This window comes from Giraffa tippelskirchi, chromosome 6 (genome assembly GCF_054371585.1).
Source record: "Giraffa tippelskirchi isolate mGirTip1 chromosome 6, T2T-mGirTip1v1.2.pri, whole genome shotgun sequence".
NCBI classification, from domain to species: Eukaryota; Metazoa; Chordata; class Mammalia; order Artiodactyla; family Giraffidae; genus Giraffa; species Giraffa tippelskirchi.
The window spans coordinates 157,537,438-157,562,608 of record NC_137280.1 but is presented as its reverse complement, the minus strand read 5'-3'; the positions used below and the strand labels follow the sequence as shown (position 1 = coordinate 157,562,608).

Here is a 25,171-nt window from a genome sequence, read left to right as displayed (position 1 = left end):
ATATACAAACCAAAGTGGTAGTAAGTAAATCTCTCTCGTGTTTTTGAAAACTTTGATTTCTCTAGACTATCTGAAGCTTCATTGTTACTTGGAGTAATTCAAGAATAAAAATTGTACATCACGCTGGAAATACCCTCTTTCTGAATAAGCACAGAATACTGCATTCTACCTTGATTCTAAAGGTCTTAACAGTGACCAATATTTTACTAGCTGAAAGGTGGCAGACATAACCACTTAGCCAAATAAATTGTTCTTTTCCAGAACCAAATAGATACATTAAGAAAATAATCATGAGTAAGTAAAAAGGGAGTGCATATGGACAAGAAGTCAAAGAGAAATGAGAAATGTCGTGTTTCATTTTTGGTCAAATGCAGTCGGAAGAGTTTTTTTTTTTTTTAAGTTGTTTACTTCTTTTATTGCTGTTATACTACCAACTTTTTATGATGCAAAAAAAAGGAAAAGAAAAAGCACCTAGTAAGATAACATAACATGATCCTAAGATTCATTATGTATTATTTTGCATTTTTCTTCAAAACAGGTTAAAGTGCTTTATTAAATTTTATTAATCTTCAGATGTTTTTCCTTAAAAAAAAAAACCAAAAAACTCACTTCTCAGTTATTTGTGTGTGTTAGTTGCTCAGTCATGTCTGACTCTTTGCAACCCTATGGACTGTAGCCCACCAGGCTCCTCTGTTCATGGGATTTTTCAGGCAAGAATATTGGAGTAGGTTGCCATTTCCTTCTCCAGGGGATCTTGCCAATGAAAGGATTAAACCCAGATCTCTGCATTACAGGCAGACTCTTTACTGTCTGAGCCACCAAGGAAGCCCTCTCAGGTATATACAAATTTATAAAGACTCAAAGCTTCATACATATTTATGTCATTCCAATTCGTGTTTAAATTTTCACCTTCCTAGATCAAAAGTATTCAACTTTTGAAAGGTCTCTCAGGGCCCATTTACACTTTTAAAAACTGATACCCTAACAGGTTTCTCATTTATTCATTTACATAAATTATATATCTATTGATGTTTACCATATTAGAGTTTAAAATGTAAATATTTTAAAATATTTATTAACTCCTTTAAAATATTAACATACCTCATTATCATAATACAAAAAGTAATTATAATTTTTACAAGTTTAGTAAGAATATTATTGTCTTGCATTTTTGCACGTGTCTGGCTTAACTGAAAACTATTGGATTCTCCCATCTGTTTCTGTATTCAATCTGTTGCTATATAGTTTTTTTGCTTAAAGTATATGAGGAAAATCTGGCTTTATACAAATATGTAGCTGTGAAAGGGATGAGTACCTTAATAGCCTTTCAGATAGCTATAGATATTCTATGACATTAAACCTAAAACTTAACAGTAGTACTTTCTTGGAAGTTGGTTATAATGTGGAATCTTAAACTACACATCTATGAACTTTCTGTACCACTGCAATAACATCTATTGGTCTGTTTTACCCTTTGAGTAGATCTTTTGCCCAGCCATAATTTGGTAACATCATGCATCGATCACTTAGAAAATAGTTTCACTGAGCTATGCAGATCCATCCAGATATAAATATGTTATACAGTATCAAAATATCACATTCTTCAATATCACCACCAATCTTGCCAGAAAAGTCATGAAGTATCTAGGAAGCCGTCAAACTCCTGATGACAAATATAGAGTATCCAAAATTCTAATTTTTCCCTGAAAGCTCAAATTGTCATTGGCAACAAATACTGTCAGTTATTCCTCTTAAAAAAAGGTCAGATACTCAAGTCTGAATAACCATAACCTGTCAGTTATTCTCTCAAGTGAAAATGGTGTGCACAAAAAAGGTAGCTAGTTCAGCTCTCAATGTACCTCTTTTCCTCAAAACAGTGAACTTTGGTACACAGTAGAGGTGCTTTGTGAATACGTCCCATCTCATCACAAAAATATTAAAAAGATATGTAGCCACAGGTTGAGATTTATAAAATAAATATGCTTTCGTATCTCACCAAGAACAGTCCTAAGTGAAATCAGCGATTTTGTTTAACTGCAAGAGTGGGGCAGTGAAAAACACTATATATTTGTTACACTGTCTTGATTCATGCTAAGGCACCAACAGTTTTACTGTCTTTGGCTTTTAGTACCTTCCAAAAGTTATCACTATATTTTAAATGCTGCTGTTGATTTCCATGAGAAGCTTTAACTCAGGGCCAGTAATTATTCAAAGTAGCCTTAACATTTTTTTAGTTAGAAACAAATCAGAAAGCTGGTAGCTTACAGAAATATACAGATAATTTGATAATTATATAGTAAATTTGATAATTATCAACTCATACAATAAATCAAATTCTACAGACATAAAAAACCAAACTGTATAAATTATATAATAAAAAAATTTACTATGTTCTATAGTTTTATACCATTAATAACAATTAAAATTATTCACTCATAATATAAAATAAAAATTAAATCATCACTTGAGTAACATTTACAGATGAGGCATAAATGTCATGCAATAAAAATTAAAATAGAGTACTGAATATAATAGAACTCTCCTTACTTTGTAAGATAGTCTAATAAAAGCTATTTCTCCTGTCATCTTCACTGTGGGTTCTCTGATGCAAATCCACAGTCTGAACAGATAAGCCAACACAGGGAGACAGGAACAATGGACTTAACATTAAAGACATGCTTTGCTGGATGCTATTTCCTCAATTTCCAAAACCTTCCTAGTCCAAGAGCTACAAATTTTCAAAGTCTGTTTCAAATGCCTATAAATGAAAATATATTATAAAATACCTTATTTCATCAGTGTCTGGTACTTTTGTGTAAGGGAGAATGGCTCGGACACGCCTTCTATCTTCTACTGGCTAGAAACCATAAAAAAATTGATTTACAGAAGAAAACTTTTCTATGTCAAAGTCAAATTGGGTATGTCCACATAAAAAGTCAATAAAAATCCACATTATAGAATCCTAGGATCAAACTATTTTTTACTGGGGCTCTAAAAATCCAAATCCTAGAAATGCTCATCTTGTTGTGTTTTTATTTTTACAAAAATTCTTTAAACAGTATAACCAATATGTTTTTAATCAGGTATTATGAGTTATCACTTAATTTTAAATAAACTGCAGAATATATAAAGTAACCTTTCTCCAAAGATGCACAAGACATTTCAGAATCTTAAAGCAACTTCAGCATTAGTACTGTGATATCAGTAACTACTCCTCATTTACTAAGAAATACTTGTTAGGGTATCATCATACAGTATGATAAAAAATCTAGTAAATACAAAGTAAAATCACTCCTTTTTAAAAGAAGTTGCCAATTTTGCTCTGACACTACAGCCAGAATTAAATCTTGAATTCTATTATAATAAACATCACGAGAAACTGAACAAAAGCTAATCCTATTAGTAAAGTAAAATAATAAAGTTTTGAAAGACATTTTACTTGCCTCTGGCGGTGCAACTGGATAAAGCAGTTTCTCTCCTTTAAGCAAACAGGAAACATGACTGTAATAACCTATTAGGTCTGACAGAGAAGAAAAACGTCTTCCACCAATGTAGTAATCTCCACACATAGCAATAATCCTATTTGTACAGGAAAAAAATACAATATAAGAAAAACCTTTATAGTCAGTTTTTAAGACCAAGTTCCATAGAAATTAGAAATCTGTAATTATCATATTTTTCCTTTACCTTCATTCCTGTATTAAAATACCTTCACCGTATGCAAGTTACTTGAGGCTATTTCTTTTTGAAAAGATATATGCATACATTTGAAATGAAATACATATCTGACTTATAAACTTACTTAATTCATTAAAATATTTATAAATCCATCCTCAGACACCTCTCCTTACTTTCCCTATTTAAGACAAAAGAGCAATTTTAATAATTTTCTTAGGCTAAAAGTAGCTTACAGAGTTCTTGAAATATTTAGAGTATAATAATTTCACATTCCACATGTGTGATGATAGTACTTTTAAAGCCTATTTTAAAATCTAAAAATTAAGGGTATACAAACATTTCATCATTTAACTTTACAGGCACTAGATGATTTTTTTCAACATCTCCCATAAAAATGAAATCAAAGACAATAGTATATGTAAACATATTGATACAGACTTTTATAGCTGTACTTGAAAATCCAGATACCTGTTTAACTGAATGAATGTCTGGAAAGAGTTTCAGAACAGAGAAGGTAAAATGAAGTAAAGGGCACTTTTCAAATACAGTTTCTGCATTTTCTATTACTCAGTGATCTGAAAGTATACATTTCCTTTATTTCTGCTTTACCAAAGTTTCTTTGTAATTCTCTGTACTTTAAAAGCAGTTACTATATTTATGATCAGCACAAAAAAGTCCGATAATACTATTTTTAAACAAAAATGTAAGCATTAATAATATCTCTCCTAAAACACTGATTAAATCATTTAAGTGAAAACACATTTCTTTATCCATTATTTAAATGTCACTAAAGCGGGTATATTTATGAATACTACAGCAAAACAGCTATAGGATGTAGCCTCATAATAGGAATAAAGACTTACCTAAAATGGTTGACAACATTCGTCTGGCTAAGAAAGGAAAGTACAAAGGACCCTGGCCTCCGATCACTCTCTCTTATAAGGTAACTGCCGGACTTCCCTGCCTGCCTGAGGCGTTCTTCTGCTATAGTTCTATCAAGTTTTCCATGATACCACCTAAGAAAGAAAGTTAAAACATTAGAATAAAAACAGAAACCATAAAATTACTATTGGTAGTTGAAAAACATACTACGACAGACTTTGCATACCTACATGTAACAAACATTTACATTTTACTCTGAAACATTCATTCCAATTTTAACTCAATTATTTTTAATTTCCCAGTCTCTCAAAAATAATGAACTCATTTACTCATTTTTTAATCTGTTCTATACGCTCAGGCTTAACTAAACACCTCACATATTCACCTCTTCTATTTCTGCCCATCTCTCGAACCCCCAGGACTGTCTAGCTGTTCAAGATACAAACACTTCTTACAATCAAATGCCCAATTAGAAAAATAAGAGTAAGATGGACAAAGGGAAATGGTACTGTCTAAAGGCTACTATTCTCATTTTCCATTTCAATAGGAAGCTGGTCGTTCCCTTTTGTCTTAAGATGATCCACTCCATTACCACACATTTGAACTCTTCAAATTTAATAAACAGGTGGAAAATAAATAATACCTTTATCTCTTTTATTTTCCTGCTCTCAATTTAACTATCTTCTACCTACCATACTACTAGATGATCTGCTTAAATGACTGGCTACAACCCTAGCATCATCCACACTATCAATCTATGCCTATAAAAGCCACATGGATTGATATAAACAAACTGGAATTTTCATATGGCCATAGTAACAAATCTACAAAGTAACTGTTATAAAATATTTTTACACTTTGACTATATTAGTCATCCAAATTTATCCTTGGTACTTATAGTCTAACTTGAAACACTGAGAGGAAAATAATGAACATTTACATTAATAATACATTGACATACATGTTATCTAGCCATAAATTGACAGTCAAAACTATTATAGTACTATGACTGTTTCTGTAAGCTTGATGTAGTGAAAGTTTACTATTCTTGACTTATTTAAAAAAAAAATCAACACTTAAAACTTCTCAGAAGAATTATTTTTAATTTTCTTCTAAAACCCAACCTATTTATTTGAAAATCTGTGTATAAGACAAATAAAGTAATGAAAAAAACAGTCATGGAGCTTCACTGTAACTTAACAGGAAAAAAACAATTGTAAACCATTAGTATTAGAGGAAGAAGCAGAACAACAAATAAACACTGCATTCCTCTAAAATCCTAGTCTTTACTTCAACCATTCTTTGAGGCTACTGACAAGTAAATTTAGCTATTAAGATCTGTGTTTTTTAAAGTCTAATAGGAAAAGCTTGGACCAGTGATCATAAAGCTCTTTGAAAAGCTAAAATTCAATTACAGATGATCAGAACAAAATTTTGAAATTCCAGTCTCGAAGTTTATTTAGCTGTGAAGATACATGGTTCAACTCTGGAATGTCAAACAGGTACATGCCTTATTACCTAAAGTAGTGGAGTTAACAGAGAGCAGACTTACACGTTCAACAAAGATGAAATTAAGGACAGTTTTAAACAAAGTATTTTTGTGTACTTGATATTTGTTAAATTTCTGTTGTGTTTTAAGCAAAACGTCAAAATTAAAAGATTCTGTAGCCTCACTTTGTGGGCACACTGTGAGATGACACATAGAGGTTGGTGAGGCATTAACCCTGTGTTATAATAAACCCTGAACTGAAGACTTCTATCTGTGATTTTCAGTTTTTACATCTATGTACTTTCTATAAGATTCTGGCATTCGAACAGGTGTTCAGTTCAAGACAGAGACTTAAAACTAAATAAACAACTTTTGTTTCCTGATTATTAGTAAGTCCCTTTATGAAAAAAGCCCTTAAGTTTTGAACACATTAGGTAAAACATGTCAATTCTTGATTACGACTATAACAAAATTATAGGCATATGAGCATATATGTAGTTGAGTGTGATTCTCAAAAGTGTTCAAACATTCCACTGCTACAAGTCTCTGTTCAAGGAAAAAAACTCAATGGTCTTACTCAGAAAACTTAGAATTTCTTGATCTATGTTCACTTCAAATTATCAAGATGAATCATACTAACAAGAATATTTTAACTGCATCTGCACAGATAAGATGGTTCCAATGGCACCTCCTAAATGTCTTCAAAAAAGATTAAATGGATGGACTGGTGAGACTAGGACTTACCAGAAACCTCCATAATCATGGTCAAGTCTCTACACTTTGTACCTCATTACCATCACTTGTAAAAAGGGGGGAAATAATCTTCATCGCAGCCTCAAAATATATTAAATATTTGTCCTAAACTCCTTGAAAGAAATACATAAAAATGAAAAAGCACTACCACAGGTTGTATAGGCACATAATAACAGTAACTTCACAGAAGTTTGCACAGTATTATTATAAATAAATACATACAAAATTTGATACATATAGATTATAAACAATATACACAAACTACAAGACTAAATCAATGTCATCAATGAAAATCTCAAATTTTATACTATGGCGTAACTGAATGCTTAATTTGTGGATCACCTAAGCCTCAGTTAGGCTTAGGAAACTGTGGAAAATTCTTTAAGAGATGGGAATACCAGACCATCTGACCTGTCTCTTGAGAAACCTGTATGCAGGTCAGGAAGCAACAGTTAGAACTGGACATGGAACAACAGACTGGTTCCAAATAGGAAAAGGAGTACGTCAAGGCTGTATATTGTCAACCTGCTTATTTAACTTATATGAAGAGTACATCATGAGAAACGCTGGGCTGGAAGCAACACAAGCTGGAATCAAGATTGCCGGGAGAAATATCAATAACCTCAGATATGCGGATGACACCACCCTTATGGCAGAGAGTGAAGAAAAACTAAAGAGCCTCTTGATGAAGGTGAAGGAGGAGAGTGAAAAAGTTGGCTTAAAGCTCAACGTTCAGAAAACTAAGATCATGGCATCTGGTCCCATCACTCCATGGGAAATAGATGGGGAAACAGTGGAAACAGTGTCAGACTTTATTTTTTTGGGCTCCAGAATCACTGCTGATGGTGATTGCAGCCATGAAATTAAGAGATGCTTACTCCTTGGAAGGAAGGTTATGGCCAACCTAGATGGCATATTTAAAAGCAGAGACATTACTTTGCCAACAAAAGTCCGTCTAGTCAAGGCTATGGTTTTTCCAGTGGTCATGTATGGATGTGAGAGTTGGACGGTGAAGAAAGCTGAGCGCCACAGAATTGATGCTTTTGAGCTGTGGTGTTGGAGAAGACTCTTGAGAGTCCCTTGCACTGCAAGGAGATCCAATCAATCCATCCTAAAAGAGATCAATCCTCGGTGGATGGCATCACCGACTCGATGAACATGGGTTTGGGTAGACTCCGGGAGTTGGTGATGGACAGGGAGGCCTGGCGTGCTGCAATTCATGGGGTCGCAAAGAGTCGGACACGACTGAGTGACTGAACTGAACTGAACTAAGCCTCAGTTATCTTCCTATTTTCCAGTCTTGTTTACTTTCCACCTAATTTTGGGAAGAGGACAGGAAATACCAATCTTCATTTCTGCTAAAATACCGATTTTAAGAGGAAATTTTTTTTCCCAAAACATCTCTTTGAACTTTACAGATCACACATATTAATTAACACTGGAATACCCTCATTTCTCCTGGCAATTCTAGACTTCTAGAAGTCCTCAAATAGCCTCATTCTGCCCCAACGTGGATATATTTTTTGGACAGATAGCAAGGACAATATGCATGTGAGATATTGTGACTTAAATTTGCCTAATACTTTAATAGTAAAATATCTAATGTTCTCCTATTTAAAAGTAAGTTATCTCTCTCTCATCTTCTGTCTCTTTTAAGAAAGATTTGAAAAAGAAACAGCAGGAAATTTAAGAAGCAAATATATTTTTCTCAGCTAATTTTGCCATTTTTTGTTAAGAAATCTTACAAGCAGACATAGTAGACACTACACACAATCACTGTATCTAAGATAAAACATCCAAGATGAAACATATTAAATAAGTTAACAAGAAAAGACAAATTGGGCAAGCTATAGGATCATCTTATTTCTAAATCTAGAATCACATAAATGTTTTTATAAACACATGTTTTACTCTGGTGCACTATGTTTAAGGGACTTTGGAGAGGCTAATCAGGTAGAATAATAAAGAAATCTGTACAGTAAGAAAGCAACCTGGTGTGACTACAGACAGACACTTAACTCGAACTATGTATTTAAAACTAACCTGACAATACTAAATGGAAACTGTCTACAATAGGAAAACAATTAAAATAGCACTATCAACAAACATCCTTTGTCTAAAAAGGAAACTAAATCGAAGTTCCTAGCAGATCACTTTTACTTTCCACTGTGCTATTCCTCCTAGTTACGTTGCTGACAGGCACCAAAGTTCTCAGAGAGAAACATATATGCAGAAATCTAACTGACAAAAAATTTCCTGTCACCTGAATCACCTGGAACTCGGTGTGCCTGATCATATCATGAACTAAAATTTTTCTGTAACTCTCAAAGATGTGTTAATTAGATTTTCTCACACATGCTGTCCTTTCTGAAATTAAATTGGTTTATTTCAGACTGATAAGACATATACTAAAAACATATGTTAAAACTACTATAAACCTCCTGCAACTTCCATTTCCTCTTAACAAACACATTTCTTATAGTTGTACAATGTAAGCTGGTGGTTAACAAAAATAAATGGACTTTTTAAGGGGAAAGTAAAGATACCTTACAATAAATGATTTTATTGTCTTTTTTTCCCCCATATCACGATGCAGACAGACTAAAATCTGGTCACTAGTAATTCACCTGAACAATCACCAGACTAAGTCTAAGAGGTGTAGTACCCTTAGACCAACTACAGTAAAATTAATATTCATGTGTATGTTCGACCTCTTGAGTATACTTGTATGTTCAGGCAAGTAAGCAGTATGTGTGTATGTGTGTGTCTATGCATCTAACTGTATATCTCAGATTAAATGAGCTCATGAAAAGAGTAGAAATTCTATTTCCTTTTGCCACAGGGAACATATTTACAGGGTTTTGGACCTGGAGGTTTAAGTTCTGGAGGAGTATTTTTAAGGAAACAGCACTACTATATATTCACAAATTCAGTTTACTGACAGACTGATCCTACTAAAGGTAGGACCAAAAAAACATGATGCTTATGCAATCAAAAATCTACAGTGAAGTGCACTCAACCAAGATAGTCTCATTCTCACTAACGTAACTCCTATCAGCCCCAAAAACAGATAATGAAAGGTAGAGAGCGCCACACCATCTCCAAAAATGCTGTACACTAATCAAACATGTTAAAGAAATTTTTTAAAAGAAACAAAAAAAGGAAAAGCATAATACTTACTAGCAGGAGACTAACAGTTCCTACCTCACATCTTCCAGCTATTATATCCGTGGAATTTCATTTATCAAAGAACTACCATTTTTTACAGTTTAGTTTTTCTTAGAACTTCAACAATTATAGTTCATGCCAATAACTAAGAACACGAAAAAGGGGCAACAGAATGAGACTCGTGACAATCTGGTCCAATGAATGCAACACTGTAACACAGTTGTAAACTACCTTGAAGGGCAGTTTTTCTTCTTAAAAATACTTAAAAAAAATTTTTTTCACAACGTTCGATCTAAAACTTTGGAGGGTATGGTGATTCAGTGGCTACCTACTGCAATTACAACATTTCTTAACCTGTATTTTAAGATATATCTTTAAAATACTGAATCTGAAGTTTAAAAGCAAACTATAGTCTGGCATGGTCTTTAGTCCATGTCCAACAAACTATGCGTCAAGCATTGTGCTACATGGTATAAAAACAAGTTAACACCACAGAACACCACTACATGTAAGTTTATGGTTTCTGATCTCGAGGAGAATACAGACAAAACAGGCAATGGTAATCTGGTACAGCAAGTACTAGAATGTGGGGGCAAATGGAAAACTTCAGTCTTAGCATTTTAGTGTGCACCTTCTGAAAAAACTGATGGCTAAATGGAAACCTACAAGGTAAGGAGCAACTAATTCAGAGAAAGCAAAGGACTGAGAATGGGAGAAAGATGTCACAGGCAGAGGGAAAATGTAAAGGCAAGCAAAGGCCAAAAAAAGCTTATATACGGATATGGGAACATGAAAATATTTTAAACTTTCAAAATATACTTTGCAAGTCTAACTCTTATCAGATAATATGAAAAGAATATAACTTTCTGAATTAGACTAGACTTAAGACCTTACTTGTTGAACCTTCTCGGTACCTCAAAGAGGATCTCAAAGAACATTTTAAAAGTTCAAAATATTCTCAGATCTATCCACTCATCTGCTCTCAGCAATAATCTCCTGAGCTGGGGATATCCAGATTCGTCACTCGAAGTTCTCCACTGAGAGTCCATTATTCTCTCCTATACGTCCCCTGTAGGGCTTCCCTGGTAGCTCAGCTGGTAAAGAATCCCCCTGCAATGCAGGAGACCCTGGTTGGATTCCTGGGTCAGGAAGATCCCCTGGAGAAGGGATAGGCTACCCACCCCAGTATTCTTGGGCATCCCTGGTGGCTCAGAACGTAAAGAATCTGCCTGCAATGCGGGAGACCTGGGTTCGATCCCTGGGTTGGGAAGATCCCTGGAGGAGGGCATGGCAACCCACTTCAGTATTCCTGCCTGGAGAATCCGCCTGGTAGGCTACAGTCCATAGGGTCACAAAGAGTCGGACACGACCGAGCAACTAAGCACAGCACATACATCCCTTATATTCCAAACAAATTACCTTTATACATTCAACAAATATTTAAGTACCTACCATATTTAGGCATTGTTTTAGACAGTTTTCCTCCCTATGCTTTTTCAAAATATGTTTACTATTTAACATTTTTTAAAGGAGATGAAAAGATAATGCAATTTAGCCAAAGATCATCTTACATTTTTATTTTCTATGGGATTTTTGTTTTTATTTTCTCAGAAATTTCTATTTCTCTATTTGCACTCATGGAAATATCTGTATCTCTTCAGCTCAAAGTATAACTTCTGTGAGGATGATTCCCAAATTCTTCTCTCTAAGGCTGACTTTCCTCCTAAGCTTCTAAGTTACCAAGCACCTTCTAAGAAGTTTCAACTTAAGGTGACTGTGTGTGTGACTGTGTGTGTGTGTGTGTGCGCGCGCACGTATGCATGCACTCAATTGTGTTTGACTCTTTGCAACCCCCTGGACGATAGCCCACCAGGCTCCTCTGTCCACGGAATTTTCCAGGCAAGAATACTAGAGTGGGTTGCCATTTCCTACTCCAGGGGATCTTCCTGACCCAAGGATGAAACTCCTGTCTCTTGTGTCTCCTGCATTGGCAGATGGATTCTTTACCACTGCATCACCTGGGGAGCCCTAAGGTGACCATAGGCCAAATCGAAAATATCAGCAGCTATCCTTAAGCAAACACATACATCCACACACCCCTTCTGCTTTACTCCTCTATAATGTTAATGGCAACAGCATCTTTCCGAGCATTTAGACTCAAAACTTCAAAAGCAAAACTGATTCCTTCCTATTTCTCTAGCCATAACACTTCTGCCAACTTGCAAACTGCATCTCCAGTATCACTGGAGTTGCAACGTGCAAACTATTCTCTAGTTTCCTGTTTCCTCTATTTCCTACTTTGATAGATTTGAACATCTGTCTTGCATGTTTGCTAAAATTTAATAAAATTATAAATATATTGTGTAAAAATTACCTAAGAAGTCACAGAAAAATTTGATTAAATTTTTGAATTTCCACTAATAGAAATCAAAGGACCAGCCTGTGTATTCATTTTTTTAATTAAATTTATTTTTAACTGGTATATTCAATTTTATTTTTACCTGAAGTATATTCAATTTCATATCAGTGTTGATTCTTAAGCAAGACAAATAACCATAATTGCTAGGAAGTATTTAATTTGCTTGATCACTATTAGATAAAAACAATGGAAAAAAAGACTTTTGTTCTGAAACTGCTCCTTCTTGTGTAAGTACATCAAACGTAATAACACCAACAGCTGTTTAACTCTCTCTCAAATCAGCATTCAAACAGGAGACAAACTGTACTCTGTAATAATTCCAGAATGAGACATTCTCTGAAAACCCTAGAAGATAGCTACTTCTTTAAAAACACAACATTTATTAAAAAGAAAGCTTTTGCCCCTTAGATTAATAAGAGCTGCAAAATAATTCTGTACTTATTTATAAACACAGTGACTATGAAAATTAAAATGTCCCTTTTTTAACTATCAGTTCAGTTCAGTCGCTCAGTCATGTCCAACTCTTTGTGACCCCATGAACCACAGAACGCCAGGCCTCCCTGTCCATCACCAAATCCCAGAGTTCACCCAAACTCATGTCCATTGAGTCGGTGATGCCATCCAACCATCTCATCCTCTGTCGTCCCCTTCTGCCCTCAATCTTTCCCAGCATCAGGGTCTTTTCCAATGAGTCAACTCTTCTCATGAGGTGGCCAAAGTATTGGAGTTTCAGCTTCAGCATCAGTCCTTCCAATGAACACTCAGGACTGATCTCCTTTAGGATGGACTGGTTGGATCTCCTTGCAGTCCAAGGGATTCACAAGAGTCTTCTCCAACACTACAGTTCAAAAGCACCAATTCTTTGGCCCTCAGCTTTCTTTATAGTCCAACTCTCACACCCATACATGACCACTGGAAAAACCATAGCCTTGAGTAGACGGACCTTTGTTGGCAAAGTAATGTCTCTGCTTTTTAATATGCTGTCTAGGTTGGTCATAACTTTCCTTCCAAGGAGTAAGTGTCTTTTAATTTCATGGCTGCAGTCACCATCTGCAACGATTTTGGAGCCCAGAAAAATAAAGTCAGCCACTGTTTCCCCTCTATCTGTCATGAAGTGATGGGACCGGATGCCATGATCTTAGTTTTCTGAATGTTGAGTTTAAGCCAACTTTTTCACTCTCCTCTTTCACTTTCACCAAGAGGCTCTTAAGTTCTTCTTCACTTTCTGACATAAGGGTGGTGTCATCTGCATATCTGAGGTTATTGATATTTCTCCCAGCAATTTTGATTCCAGCTTGTGCTTTCTCCAGCCCAGCGTTTCTCTTGATGTACTCTGCATGTAAGTTAAATAAGTAGGGTGACAATATACAGCCCTGACATACTTCTTTTCCTATTTGGAACCAGTCTGTTGTTCCATGTCCAGTTCTAACTGTTGCTTCCTGACCTGCATACAGGTTTCTCAAGAGGCAGGTCAGGTGGTCTTGGTATTCCCATCTCTTTCAGAATTTTCCACAGTTTATTGTGACCCACACAGTCAAAGGTTTGGCATTGATTTTAATATTAATATAAAACTCTATATTTTAAATAATTTCATTCTGTCTAATTCCCAATATAATGCACTCAACAACAAGTATAATATTCAAAAGGATTTTCTTTAGCATCTCCAAAATATGAGGAGTGTATATGATCTAGGGCACATAACCATCAGGTTCACCTGGTGTTATAATACAGTATTTTTCAACATAAATCATTCCTAACTCTACAGCCAACCATAATTGACAACCTGCATTTCCAACTGCTGGACCTTTCAACCTGGATATCTCAACTGATAAATCAAATTCAACACATCAAAAAATGACCTCACGATAATACTTCCCACATCCTTTCTCTTCTTTCTCCCCTGCTTCTCATCTTGACTTATGTTACAAATCAATCCACTCTCCCAAATTATTAACTAAAACTATATATTGCTGTATTTTTAAGGTTAAAAAAATTACACATTGTTCAACCTAGTGGAAACTTCGCATCAGTACCTCTTAGTCCTCTATTCTGTTTATCTCATATCCAATTGTCAAAAAGCCTCAACAATTCAAAATTCCTTTTATTTCATCTTTTCCTTTCCCACTGTTAATATCCTTCCTTATCATGTCCTGTAGTAATTCCTGCTCTTCTATTTCCTGTATCTGTAGTAACACTTCCTCAAACAGCTATGCCTGAACTGCATCTCAAAAACTGAAATGGTCCCATTGCTTATAGAATAAAATCCAAACTATTGACATGACATTCAGTAAAGCATTCAATTCTTTCAGTAAAGAACTGAATTCTTTTCCACTCTTCACAAGACCACTTGTCACTTCCTAAACACATCAAATGCATCCTTTCAAGCCTCTATCCCTTTGATTATGCTCTTCCTTTCACCTGAAATGTACTTACTGTGCCTTTGGAAATTCATGCCATTCATCATATGCCTATCACAAGTGCCATCTCCTTGAACCTCAGGTCATAATTAATCTTCTTCTATCATGCTCCAGCTTATTTCTCATACTATTTTTTTTTGACATTTTGTCTTATTATAATATAGTTACACACAATGGTGTGGTCACTCATCTAGAGCCAGACATCCCAGAGTGTGAAGTCAAGCGGGCCTTAGGACCACAGACAAAGCTAGTGGAAGTGATGGAATTACAGCTGAACTATTTAAAAATCCTAAAAGATGCTGCTGCTAAAGTGCTGCACTCAATATGTCAGCAAATTTGGAAAATTCAGCAATGACCACAGGACTAGAAAAGGTCAGTTTTCATTCCAATCCCAAAGAAGGGAAATGGCAAATAAAGTTTAAACTACCATATGATTGTACTCATTTCACATGCTAGCAAGGTTAATGCTAAAAATCCTTCAAGCTAGGCTTCAACAGTACATGAACCAAGAACTTCCAGATGTAAAAACTGGATTTAGAAAAGGCAGAGGAACCAGAGATGAAATTGCCAACATTCGTTGGATCACAGAGATAGCAAAGGAATTCTAGAAAAACATGTACTTCTGCTTCACTGACTATGCTAAAGCCTTTGACTGTGTGGATCACAACAAACTGGAAAACTCTGAAAGAGATGGAAATACCAGACCACCTTACCTGCCTCCTGATCAACGTACATGCAGGTCAAGAAGCGTCAGTTAGAACCAGACATAGAAAAATGGACTGATTCCAAATTGGGAAAGGAGTACGTCAAGGCTATGTATTGTCACCCTGCTTATTTAACTTCTATGCAGAGTATGTCAAGCAAAATGCTGGGCTACATGAAGCACAAGCTGGAATCAAGATTGTCAAGAGACATACCAACAACTTCAGATATGAAGATGATACCACCCTAATGACAGAAAGTGAAGAGGCACTAAAGAGTCTCTTGATGAGAGTCAAAGAGGAGAGTGAAAAAGCTGGCTTGAAACTCAACACTACAAATACAAAGGCCATGGCATCTGGTCCCATCACTTCATAGCAACTAGGGAAACAATGGCAACAGTGACAGACTTTCTTTTCTTGGACTTCAAAATCACTGTGGATGGTGACTGCAGTCATGAAATTAAAAAGACGCTTGCTCTTTGGAAGAAAAGCTATGACAAGCCTCGACAGTGAATTAAAAATCAGAGACATCACTTTGCCGACAAAGGTCTGTATAGTCAGGCTTCCCTGGTGGTTCAGCTGGTAAAGAATCTGCCTACAATCCAGAAGATCCTGGTTTGATTCCTGGGTTGGGAGGTTCTCCTGGAGAAGGGATAGGCTTCCCACTCCAGTATTCTTGGGTTTCCCTGGTGGCTCAAATGATAAAGAACCCACCTTCAGTGCGGGAGACCTGGGTTCAATCCCGGGGTTGGGAAGATCCCCTGAGGAGGGCATATCAACCCACTCTAGTATTCTTGCCTGGAGAATTCCCATGGACAGAGGAGCCTGGTGGGCTACAGTTCATGGGGTCGCAGAGTCAGAGATGATGTATTAAAAATCAGAGACATCACTTTGCCGACAAAGGTCTGTATAGTCAAAGCTATGGTTTTTCAGGTAGTCTTGTACAGATGTGAGAATGGACCATAAAGAAGGCTGAGCACTGAAGAATTAATGCTTTCAAATTGTGGTGTTAGAGAAAACTCTTGGGAGTCAGATGAAATCAATCAATCCTAAAGGAAATCAACACTGCATATTCAACAGAAGGACTGATGCTGAAGCTCCAATACTTTGGCCACCTGATGAGAAGAGCCAACTCATTGGAAAAGACCCTGATGCTGGGAAAGACTGAGGGCAAGAGAAGGGGGCAACAGAGGATGAGATGGTTGGTTGGATGGCATCACCAACTCAATGGACATGAGCTTGAGCAAAATACTGGAGATAGGGAAGGACAGGGAAGCCTGGCATGCTGCAGTCCATGGGGTCGCAGAGAGTTGGACACAACTTAGCTACTGAATAACAACAATATAGTTAGTCATTTTCATATCTATTTTCTCCATTAGATTTGAAAAGTACTTGAGGATACTGGGACATTTTAGTAATCTTCACAGTTCTCTACTCTAGCATTTGGCACAATAGTAGGCACTGACAGGTGGGAGGCTAAGAAAAACAAATTTGTCAAAAATTCCTGCCTACACTGAAATTTTCAAGTCATAATCCCTGACTGGAATTCACATGGTGAATGCCTTGCATTCTCCCATTCAAGCTATTTCCTCAACCTGCACTGTCCTCCCACCTCCATTCTAGAGATCTTTTATCACTCTTCCCTGCAGGGAACTCCATGCCTCCTGGCAGAGCCCAAATTCCACCTCCTCAGTGGCAACTCCTAAAGACCATTCTGCCCCAAGTGATGGTTTAATCTAAAAATCATCTAGTATATGATGCCTTGTAGTCGCATCTGTTTTCCTAGTAGAAAAACTGAGCAGAGATATTATTTTCCTCATCTGAATACCCCAACCTCTCCTGCTCTGAACTCCTACAATATTGGCAATCTATACAAATTGCTGACACTCAAAGATGCTGATACATCCGGGACCCATCCCATTCAAAATATGGTGAATCTACCTAAACCAAGTTTGAACTTACATATGTCATCAATAAGACAACTGACATCATATGTCCTGGACATGATGTACCAATAACTCATGACCAATGGAGTATTCCTGCCAAGAATGTTTAACCTGAATATAATTATGAGAAAACAATCAGACAAATATAAATTGAGATATGTTCTGCAAAACAGCTGTCCGAGACTCTTAAAAAAGGTCAGTATCATAGAAGAAAAGTTGGGAGAACAGTTCTAGATAAAAGGAAACTAAAGAGATATAACAATTTAAAAGAATTAATTAAACAAATAGATATAAAGGACATAGGAATAATTGAGGATATGTGAGTATGATGTGGGCTATTGCCCTTATTCTTAGGATATATGAGTATTTAGGAGGAAAGTGACATGATCTCTGCAAGTAACTCAGAGATTAGTAAAAACAACATGTAGCCTAGTCAATACTGGTCATAACATGGCACAGGGTACAAGCAGGGTTTTTCACACTGAAAGTGAGAATCAGTTGTCTTCTGAAGGTAAAAGCTACCAGATGCGAGAAAGAATCTTTGTTCAGTATGCTTGCTAGGTTTTCCACTACTTGTTAGAGCCAGTCTGTAATAAGAAAGAATGAAGGTGACAGGATGGAACTGAAGATTCATGAGAACATTTAAATCCCTACTGCAGTTATCTCTGAGATCCCAGTTACAAGCCTACTCTTCCCTTAATTTAGCTATTCATCTCGCCCTTCTATTAACCTCTAGCCCAGTTTTTTGGTCTCCAGGTCCTCTGACATACTTAAAAAATTACTTGACCCCCAAGAAATGTGTTTATGTAAGTTGTTTCTATAAATATTAACTAACAGAAATTGAAACTGAGAAAATTTTAAATCAATAGTAAACATTTGAAATGAACACATAATAGTGTCACGCGAGTGTATGCTCCTCGGTTCTTGTCTCGTCACAACAAAGATTTGGAGTGATGATAGTTACTACTGTCAATATAAAACATATTCCTTATGTAAGACAATTTCCAAAAGAATATTCAGTGAAAAGAGTAGCATTATTTTACATTTGCATATACTCTTTAATAGCTAACTTAAGAGAGCTGGATTCTCATATCTGTTTCTGAATTCAATCAGCTGTTTATCGTTTTGTTTCACAGGTTATGAAAATGGCTATTCAATGTAGCTACTTAAAAGTTAAAATGTAGAATCTAACCACACCCAGAAATGTTCCATACACTGCTATTAAAATCCACTGGTATACCATTTATTCATGTACATTTTGTAGCATCATGAACTAGCCACTTGGCAATATTGGTTCACTGAGTTATGAAGATCTTCCAAATGTTAAAATGTCTTATTTTATAATATCAAAATATCATGTTCTTTGTATGACAACTACACAGTTGGCTTGGGTTGTTTAAACTGCCTATCTCCCCTTTGGACTTCCCTGGTGGCTCAGATGGTAAACCGTCTGTCTGCAATGTGGGAGATCCGGGTTCGATCCCTGGGTTGGGAAGATCCCCTGGAGAAGGAAATGGCAACCCACTCGAGTACTCTTGCCTGGAAAATTCCATGGACAGAGGAGCCTGGTAGGCTACAGTCCATGGGGTCGCAAAGAGTCGGACACGACTGAGCGACTTCACTTTCACTTTCACATCTCCCCTTTGCCTCGCTGCTAGGAGATAACCTCAAAGCACTTGAAAATCCTGTGCAGTTAAGACTATCTTTGTTTATTGAGAACCTTGGACCATGCCAGATCATTTATACTAATATTAGTTGCAGTGGAGGACTTTGTTCACATCTGAAGTCAAACAGATGGAGTAAAAAAGGTCAGCCACAAGGGGGCATAAGGCCTACATGACTAAACCTCAATAAAAATTTTAAACATCAAGGGTCAGGTGAGCTTTCCTGATCAGCAATACTTCATACATATTGTCCCACACTGTTACCAGGAGAATTAAGAACTGTCAGTCTGACTCCACTGTGCAAGGACAAGCAGAAGCTTGCAAATTAGTCTCTCCTGGATTCTGACCTAGGCACTTTCTTAGCTGATTGTAATCTGTGTCCTTTTGCTATACGAAATTGTTACAGTGAGTGCAACAGCTTTGCCAAGTTCTGTTGGTCCTCCTAGAAAATCACTGAATCTGAGAGTGGTTTTAAGAACCTTCAACAACCACCACCAATATAACATGGGTGTCACAAATCTCTTCAGATAGTAAGTGTAACTATGAAGGAAAAGTGGCACTGCTTTCAAAAAACTGACCTGACCCTGGGTTTGGTAGGTTTTCTTCAAGAAATACAAAGCACCTCATGTGCATATTATACATGTTTTCTTGCTGACCACAGTTATGTTCTAGAGTTCAGCATAAAGGTTTTAATTTTTGTTTTGTTTTAGTAAGATGTCATGTCGTTGCTAATTCTAGCTATTATAATTGCATATGTGAAGAATATATTGTAGTTTATGGGTTGGCCAGCATTTCAAATAAATGGTATATTTAAACACTGACCTGAAATTTTTGGAGATGCCTGTCAACTGACATTTTTTCTTAGCCCAAGAAAAGAGTTTGAATTATTAACATTAGATGTATTTTAAATATATTAGGAATTTAAATATAAGCATGCCACTTTATCTTGGAGCATGAGATGAATTCTTCACAAATGATTTCTCTCTTTGGAAACAAGCTGCAAAAATATCTCTTAAACTATACACAGTCTGTAAAGGAGTAGAGCATATAAAGGTATATAAAGCTTACAGTATATAATGTTTCATCCAAATAGTTGTTATATTTTGAAAAAATGTTAAACAGTTTAATAGTGCCATAAGAAATCTCTGCCCAGAAAAAAGATACTCATCAAAAAGGCATTTAAGTATTTAGAAAGCTCTCAAACTTACAGTGCAGATAACAAGGTTTCCAAAATTCTAATGTTTACTTGAATGCTCAAATTCTGCTTGAAAGCACCAAACACTGTCAGTTGCTTTCCTTAAAGTAAGAGGCTCACTTTGTTCTTTTTCCAAAAAAAATTTCTATCAAATACTCAAGTTTGACTAACCAGTTTGTCTGTCAGTCATTCTTTATAGTAAGATAAAGTAAGATAGTGTGCCATAAAAGAATCGGCCAGTTAGCTCCAACTCAAATAACCACACGACTGCTTTTCAAGACAGTGTACTTAGGGATGCAGCATTATGAGTTTTCCATTTTATCACACTAAATATTGAAAAGCCATATGCTTGAACTTCCTTGGTGGTCCAGTGGTTAAGAATCCTGCCAATGCAGGGGACACAGGTTCCATCCCTGGTCTGGAAAGATCCCACAGGACCTTAGTGTGGGGCACCTGAGTCCCTGCACCACAACTACTGAAGCCCCCCAGCACAACTACTGAAGCCCTGTGCGCCCCAACTATCAAAGCCCCTCAGCACCCCAACTACTGAAGCCCACTGTGCCCCAACTACTGAAGCCCAAGCCCACTGTGCCCCAACTACTGAAGCCCAAGTAGCATACCAACTACTGAAGCCCCACGCCTCAACTACTGAAGCCCAAGCTCCTAGAGCCCCATGTGCTGCAACAGAAGCTCTACCGCAATGAGAAGTCCATGCACCACAAATTGCCAGTAGCCCCTGCTCACAACTAGAGAAAGCCCACACACAGGAAGAAAAATCAGTGCTGCGAAAAATAAAAAGACATGCAGTCAGGATTGCAAATTAATAAAACTAATAATTTTCACTGTTCCAAAGACATTCTTAATTGAAACTGTTTTTCTTTTTCTTTACAACTGTATGGTAGTGATGAAATCTAGTAGTTTGGTGACACTACATTTATTTATACTGAAGGTACAGAAATACTGCTTTGCACCATCAGTGCAAATGTCAAAAAAGTAAAAATGGCAAATAATGGCTTAGTGTTATGAAAACCTTTACAAAACTCCAAAGGGTCTCAAAGAACCACAAGATTTCAAGTCAATATCCTAGTCAAAGTAGACTACAAGAGTCAATTCTAGGGAAGCTATTCTAACCTAAACCATCTGAGTTAAGCCTGTCATTTTTTATATGGAAGACAAGGCCACTGTCAATATTATAACCAAAAATTTAATTCTTCCCTCTCTATATCTTTACGTTAAGCTCACCCAGCCTCTATTAGTTACGAAGTTGGGGTTGTCATTGTTTGTATATAAGATCAACTCTGTTACAAAGCACCCTATTTCCAAATATTTTATTAATTCAAACATAAATTTTATTGATATGTTTCAGATTTTTTTAACTTTTGAGCTTTGAAATCTTTCTTCTACTTATTAATATTTTAATGATCAATTCTATTCTCTTTAGATTACTGATTTTTCTTCAGTTGACTCACAGGCTTGAAATCATTTAAAATTCCCTAGTTTCTACTTGATGTGTGCTACATTCTTTACCTTTGAAATAGTTTCAGCAATTATTTAGGGTTGTTTTATGGACGACTCTAAATAATGCACAAAGAAATGAACTTCAAATCAGCCAATTATTAACTGACCTTCAAAATCAATAAGCTCATTGACATGACTTGCTACCGTGAGTAATCCAAACCCTTCCTCCATTCAAAACATTACCCATACGCCCTTTCTCTTCTTCCCCCTAAAGACTTCCTTCCAAATCACACAACCAACAGCACATCTTTCAACCACTTCATGCACACCAGTTCTAGAAAAGGACCCTATGACATATAAAAACTGAATACACAATGAAAGACATACTACAAAAAGTATTCATTAACAGATTCCCAAACAAAATATACAAAACAAGTGCCAGAGAAATTAAATAATTATTTTTAAATCAAACTTAGGTTTACATATAAATCTTAATACATGATAATCCAAGCTTGAAAGCCAAAGAAGAAAAAAAAAAATACAAAGATTGAGATTTGACAGCACAAAAACTTCATATGTCAAAATAAAAAGCAAAATTTTAAATGCACACATGTGCTCATATAACACACTCAAGGACCATTATAGCTGTTTACAATACCAAAAGGCTAGATAAAACTTATTTAATAACTAGAGATCTGATTAAATTATGTACATCCAACAGAAAGCTATTCAACTACTTAAAAAAAAATAATCCAAATATACACAAATACAAAATCTCCTCAATGAGTCCTATTCTGACCACCTTAATTAAAATTTGCACACTCCCTTCTGGCACTATCAGTACCCCTTAATCTTGTCCAATATCACCTTTTTTTTTTAATCATGGCACTTACCTCCTCTAGTATTTTATATAATTTACATTTATGTCTTTCCCCCAGGAAAATATAACCTCCAAAAAACAAAGTATCTTCATCTATTCATTCATTTATCTTCAGCATCTAGAACACTGCCTGGTATAAGACAGGTTCTAAAAAGTTTATCTGTTAAATAAATATCCAAAAAAACTGATACAGTTGATCTTAGAAAGTTTAACTAGAGAACTGAAAGTCAATGGTAGAAGGGAATTTTTTTTTTTTTGGTAACTAAAGAGTAATTTTTTATACATACTGCAAAATAAAACAAAGATGCACTATAAAACTGCAGGAAAAAAAAATTGGCTCTTGGAGAGACTAATAACTTGGAGATATTTTAAAAACACTGATCAAAAGAAGAAAAATGTTACAAACTATCAATCTCAGATGCACAGGTGAATAAATTAGACATTAATAAATAGACTAATTAATCTAAGAAAATTTGTCAAAAGATAAAGCTGGAATTTAGTCATAAAATTGGAATGATTAAAAAGTAACTGAATTTACAGAATTAAGAACTAAATATATAAGAGTAACAGCAGATTAGGTATATTTTTAAAAACCTAATGAATGGGCAATTACTATAGAAAGCACCTTTACTGAAGCATTAAGAAGAAAAAAAGGATAGAATATAGAGAAAAGAGCATATAAAATAATGGGATAATTTTTTCCAATGTGTTGGAGAAGACTCTTCAGAGTCCCTTGGATTGCAAGGAGATCCAACCAGTCAGTCCTAAAGGAAATCAACCCTGAGTATTCATTGGAAGGACTGATGCTGAAGCTGAAGTTCCAACACTCTGGCCACCTGATGTGAAGAGCTGACTCTCTGGAAAAGACCCTGATACTGGGAAAGATTGAGGGCAGGAGGAGAAGGGGATGACGCCAAAGGATGGGATGGTTGGATGGTATCACCAACTCAATGGACATGAGTTTGAGCAAGCTCCAGGAGATGGTGAAGGACATGGGAGCCTGGCCATGTTGCAGTCCATGGGGTCACAAAGAGTCAGACATGACAGAGAGACTGAACAACAACAAAGGTGGCAGCTAAGGAAGAGAATGGAGCAAAGGCAAAATCTGAAAAGAAAATGGACAAGAATTTCCCAAATCTAATGAAAGGTATCAACCCCAAGATGAGAGACAGAGGAAGGGAAGGAGGGAGAGAAAGAGAGAAAACAAAACAGACAGGAAGAAAGAAAGAGAAAGAAGGAAAGACAGAAAGACTGCCTGCCTCACCTAGGTATTACACATTACAGAAGAGATGCTAAAAACCAAAGACAAGGATACATTTTAATAGCTAACAAAACAAAAAAGCAGTATCTTCAAAGAAATAATAAAAATCCTTGCTGACTTTGCAACAGAAATACTGGAAACCAGAGAGAATGGAATATCTTCACAGCTTTGAAGGAAAGTAACTGTAAACCTAGAATTTTATGCCCAAAAACAATATCCTTCAAAAACCAAAATGAACATGTTCTTAGATAAACAGAAAGCAAGTTGATATTTAGGAAAAGAAATACTCAAAGAGTTCTACAGGAAAACAAAAAAAAGGCTCCCATAGAAAAACACAGAAATGCAGTATAAAGTAAAAACAGTAAATAAGTAAATATATAGATAAATCTAAATAAATAACAACCATATAAAACAATACTATTTAATGAGTACTGAAGCATAAATGAAAATTAAGGACATTAATGTAAAAAACAGCAGCAGTATAAGTAGCATTAAAGTGTTCAAAGTTCTTAGCATTGTTAAGGAAGTGGTAAAAGTAAGTATTTTGTGTAGATTGCAATAAGTCAGTGATAAGTATTGTAATCTCTAGGGCAACTGCTAAAAGATCAAGATTGTCAGAAAGGATAAAAAATAAAACACAAGAGATATATCTTAAATGAAAGAATATAGGAAAGTTGATTGTGAAAGGATGGAAAAAGTTATACCATGCTAGCACCAATCAAACAAAAAATTATGCCAGACAAGCTAGATGTTAAGTATTAATACAGATAATAAGGGGCATTTCATAATAATTAAAGGACCAATTCACCAGGAATTTAAGCTAAGCTGATGCGGCATATACCCAATAACATAACATCAAAATATAAACCACAGTAGGTTGGGAAACTTTAACATGCTTCTCTTAATGGTTGATAAAAAGAAGCAAACACAAGAAAACAAAACATTAAACATAAAAAGATATGACCAAGATTCATAAATATAATGTAATGACCTACACAGAAACAACATCCAATAATAAAAGAATAAATATTATTTTCAAGTGAACATGCAACATGTGTCAAAACTGCTACATGCTGAATCAAAAAGGAAGACCCATTTCAAAGGACTGAAATCATTCAGAACAATGTTCTCAGGACTGATATTAACAAATCATTAGACCAAAAAAAAAAAAAAACAATTAAAAAAAAACAAAACAGCACTACTATTTGGGAATTGAGCAACATACCTCTTAACTATTAATCAAAGGAGAAATCACAATGG

The 25,171-nt window shown here is 35.7% G+C and overlaps 1 protein-coding gene across 33 annotated transcripts in view; it reads right to left on the bottom strand.

Moving 5' to 3' along the window:
• Positions 1–25,171, bottom strand: part of RASA1 (RAS p21 protein activator 1) — a 112,266-nt gene that overhangs the window by 48,414 nt on the left and 38,681 nt on the right. For 17 of the 33 annotated variants that reach the window (XR_014057571.1, XR_014057572.1, XR_014057580.1 and 14 more), the window contains exons 2-4: positions 4,542–4,694; positions 3,444–3,579; positions 2,787–2,857 (exon numbers count right to left, since the gene is read on the bottom strand). Coding sequence is in view for 18 of the 33 variants with exons in the window: in XM_081503933.1 (XP_081360059.1) it covers positions 2,787–2,857; positions 3,444–3,579; positions 4,542–4,694 (360 nt within the window). In the remaining 15 variants the exon portion in view is untranslated. Of the gene's footprint in view, positions 1–2,786; positions 2,858–3,439; positions 3,580–4,541; positions 4,695–25,171 lie in introns of all 33 variants that reach the window. The other 16 variants (XR_014057575.1, XR_014057581.1, XR_014057576.1 and 13 more) reach the window with 1 other exon arrangement.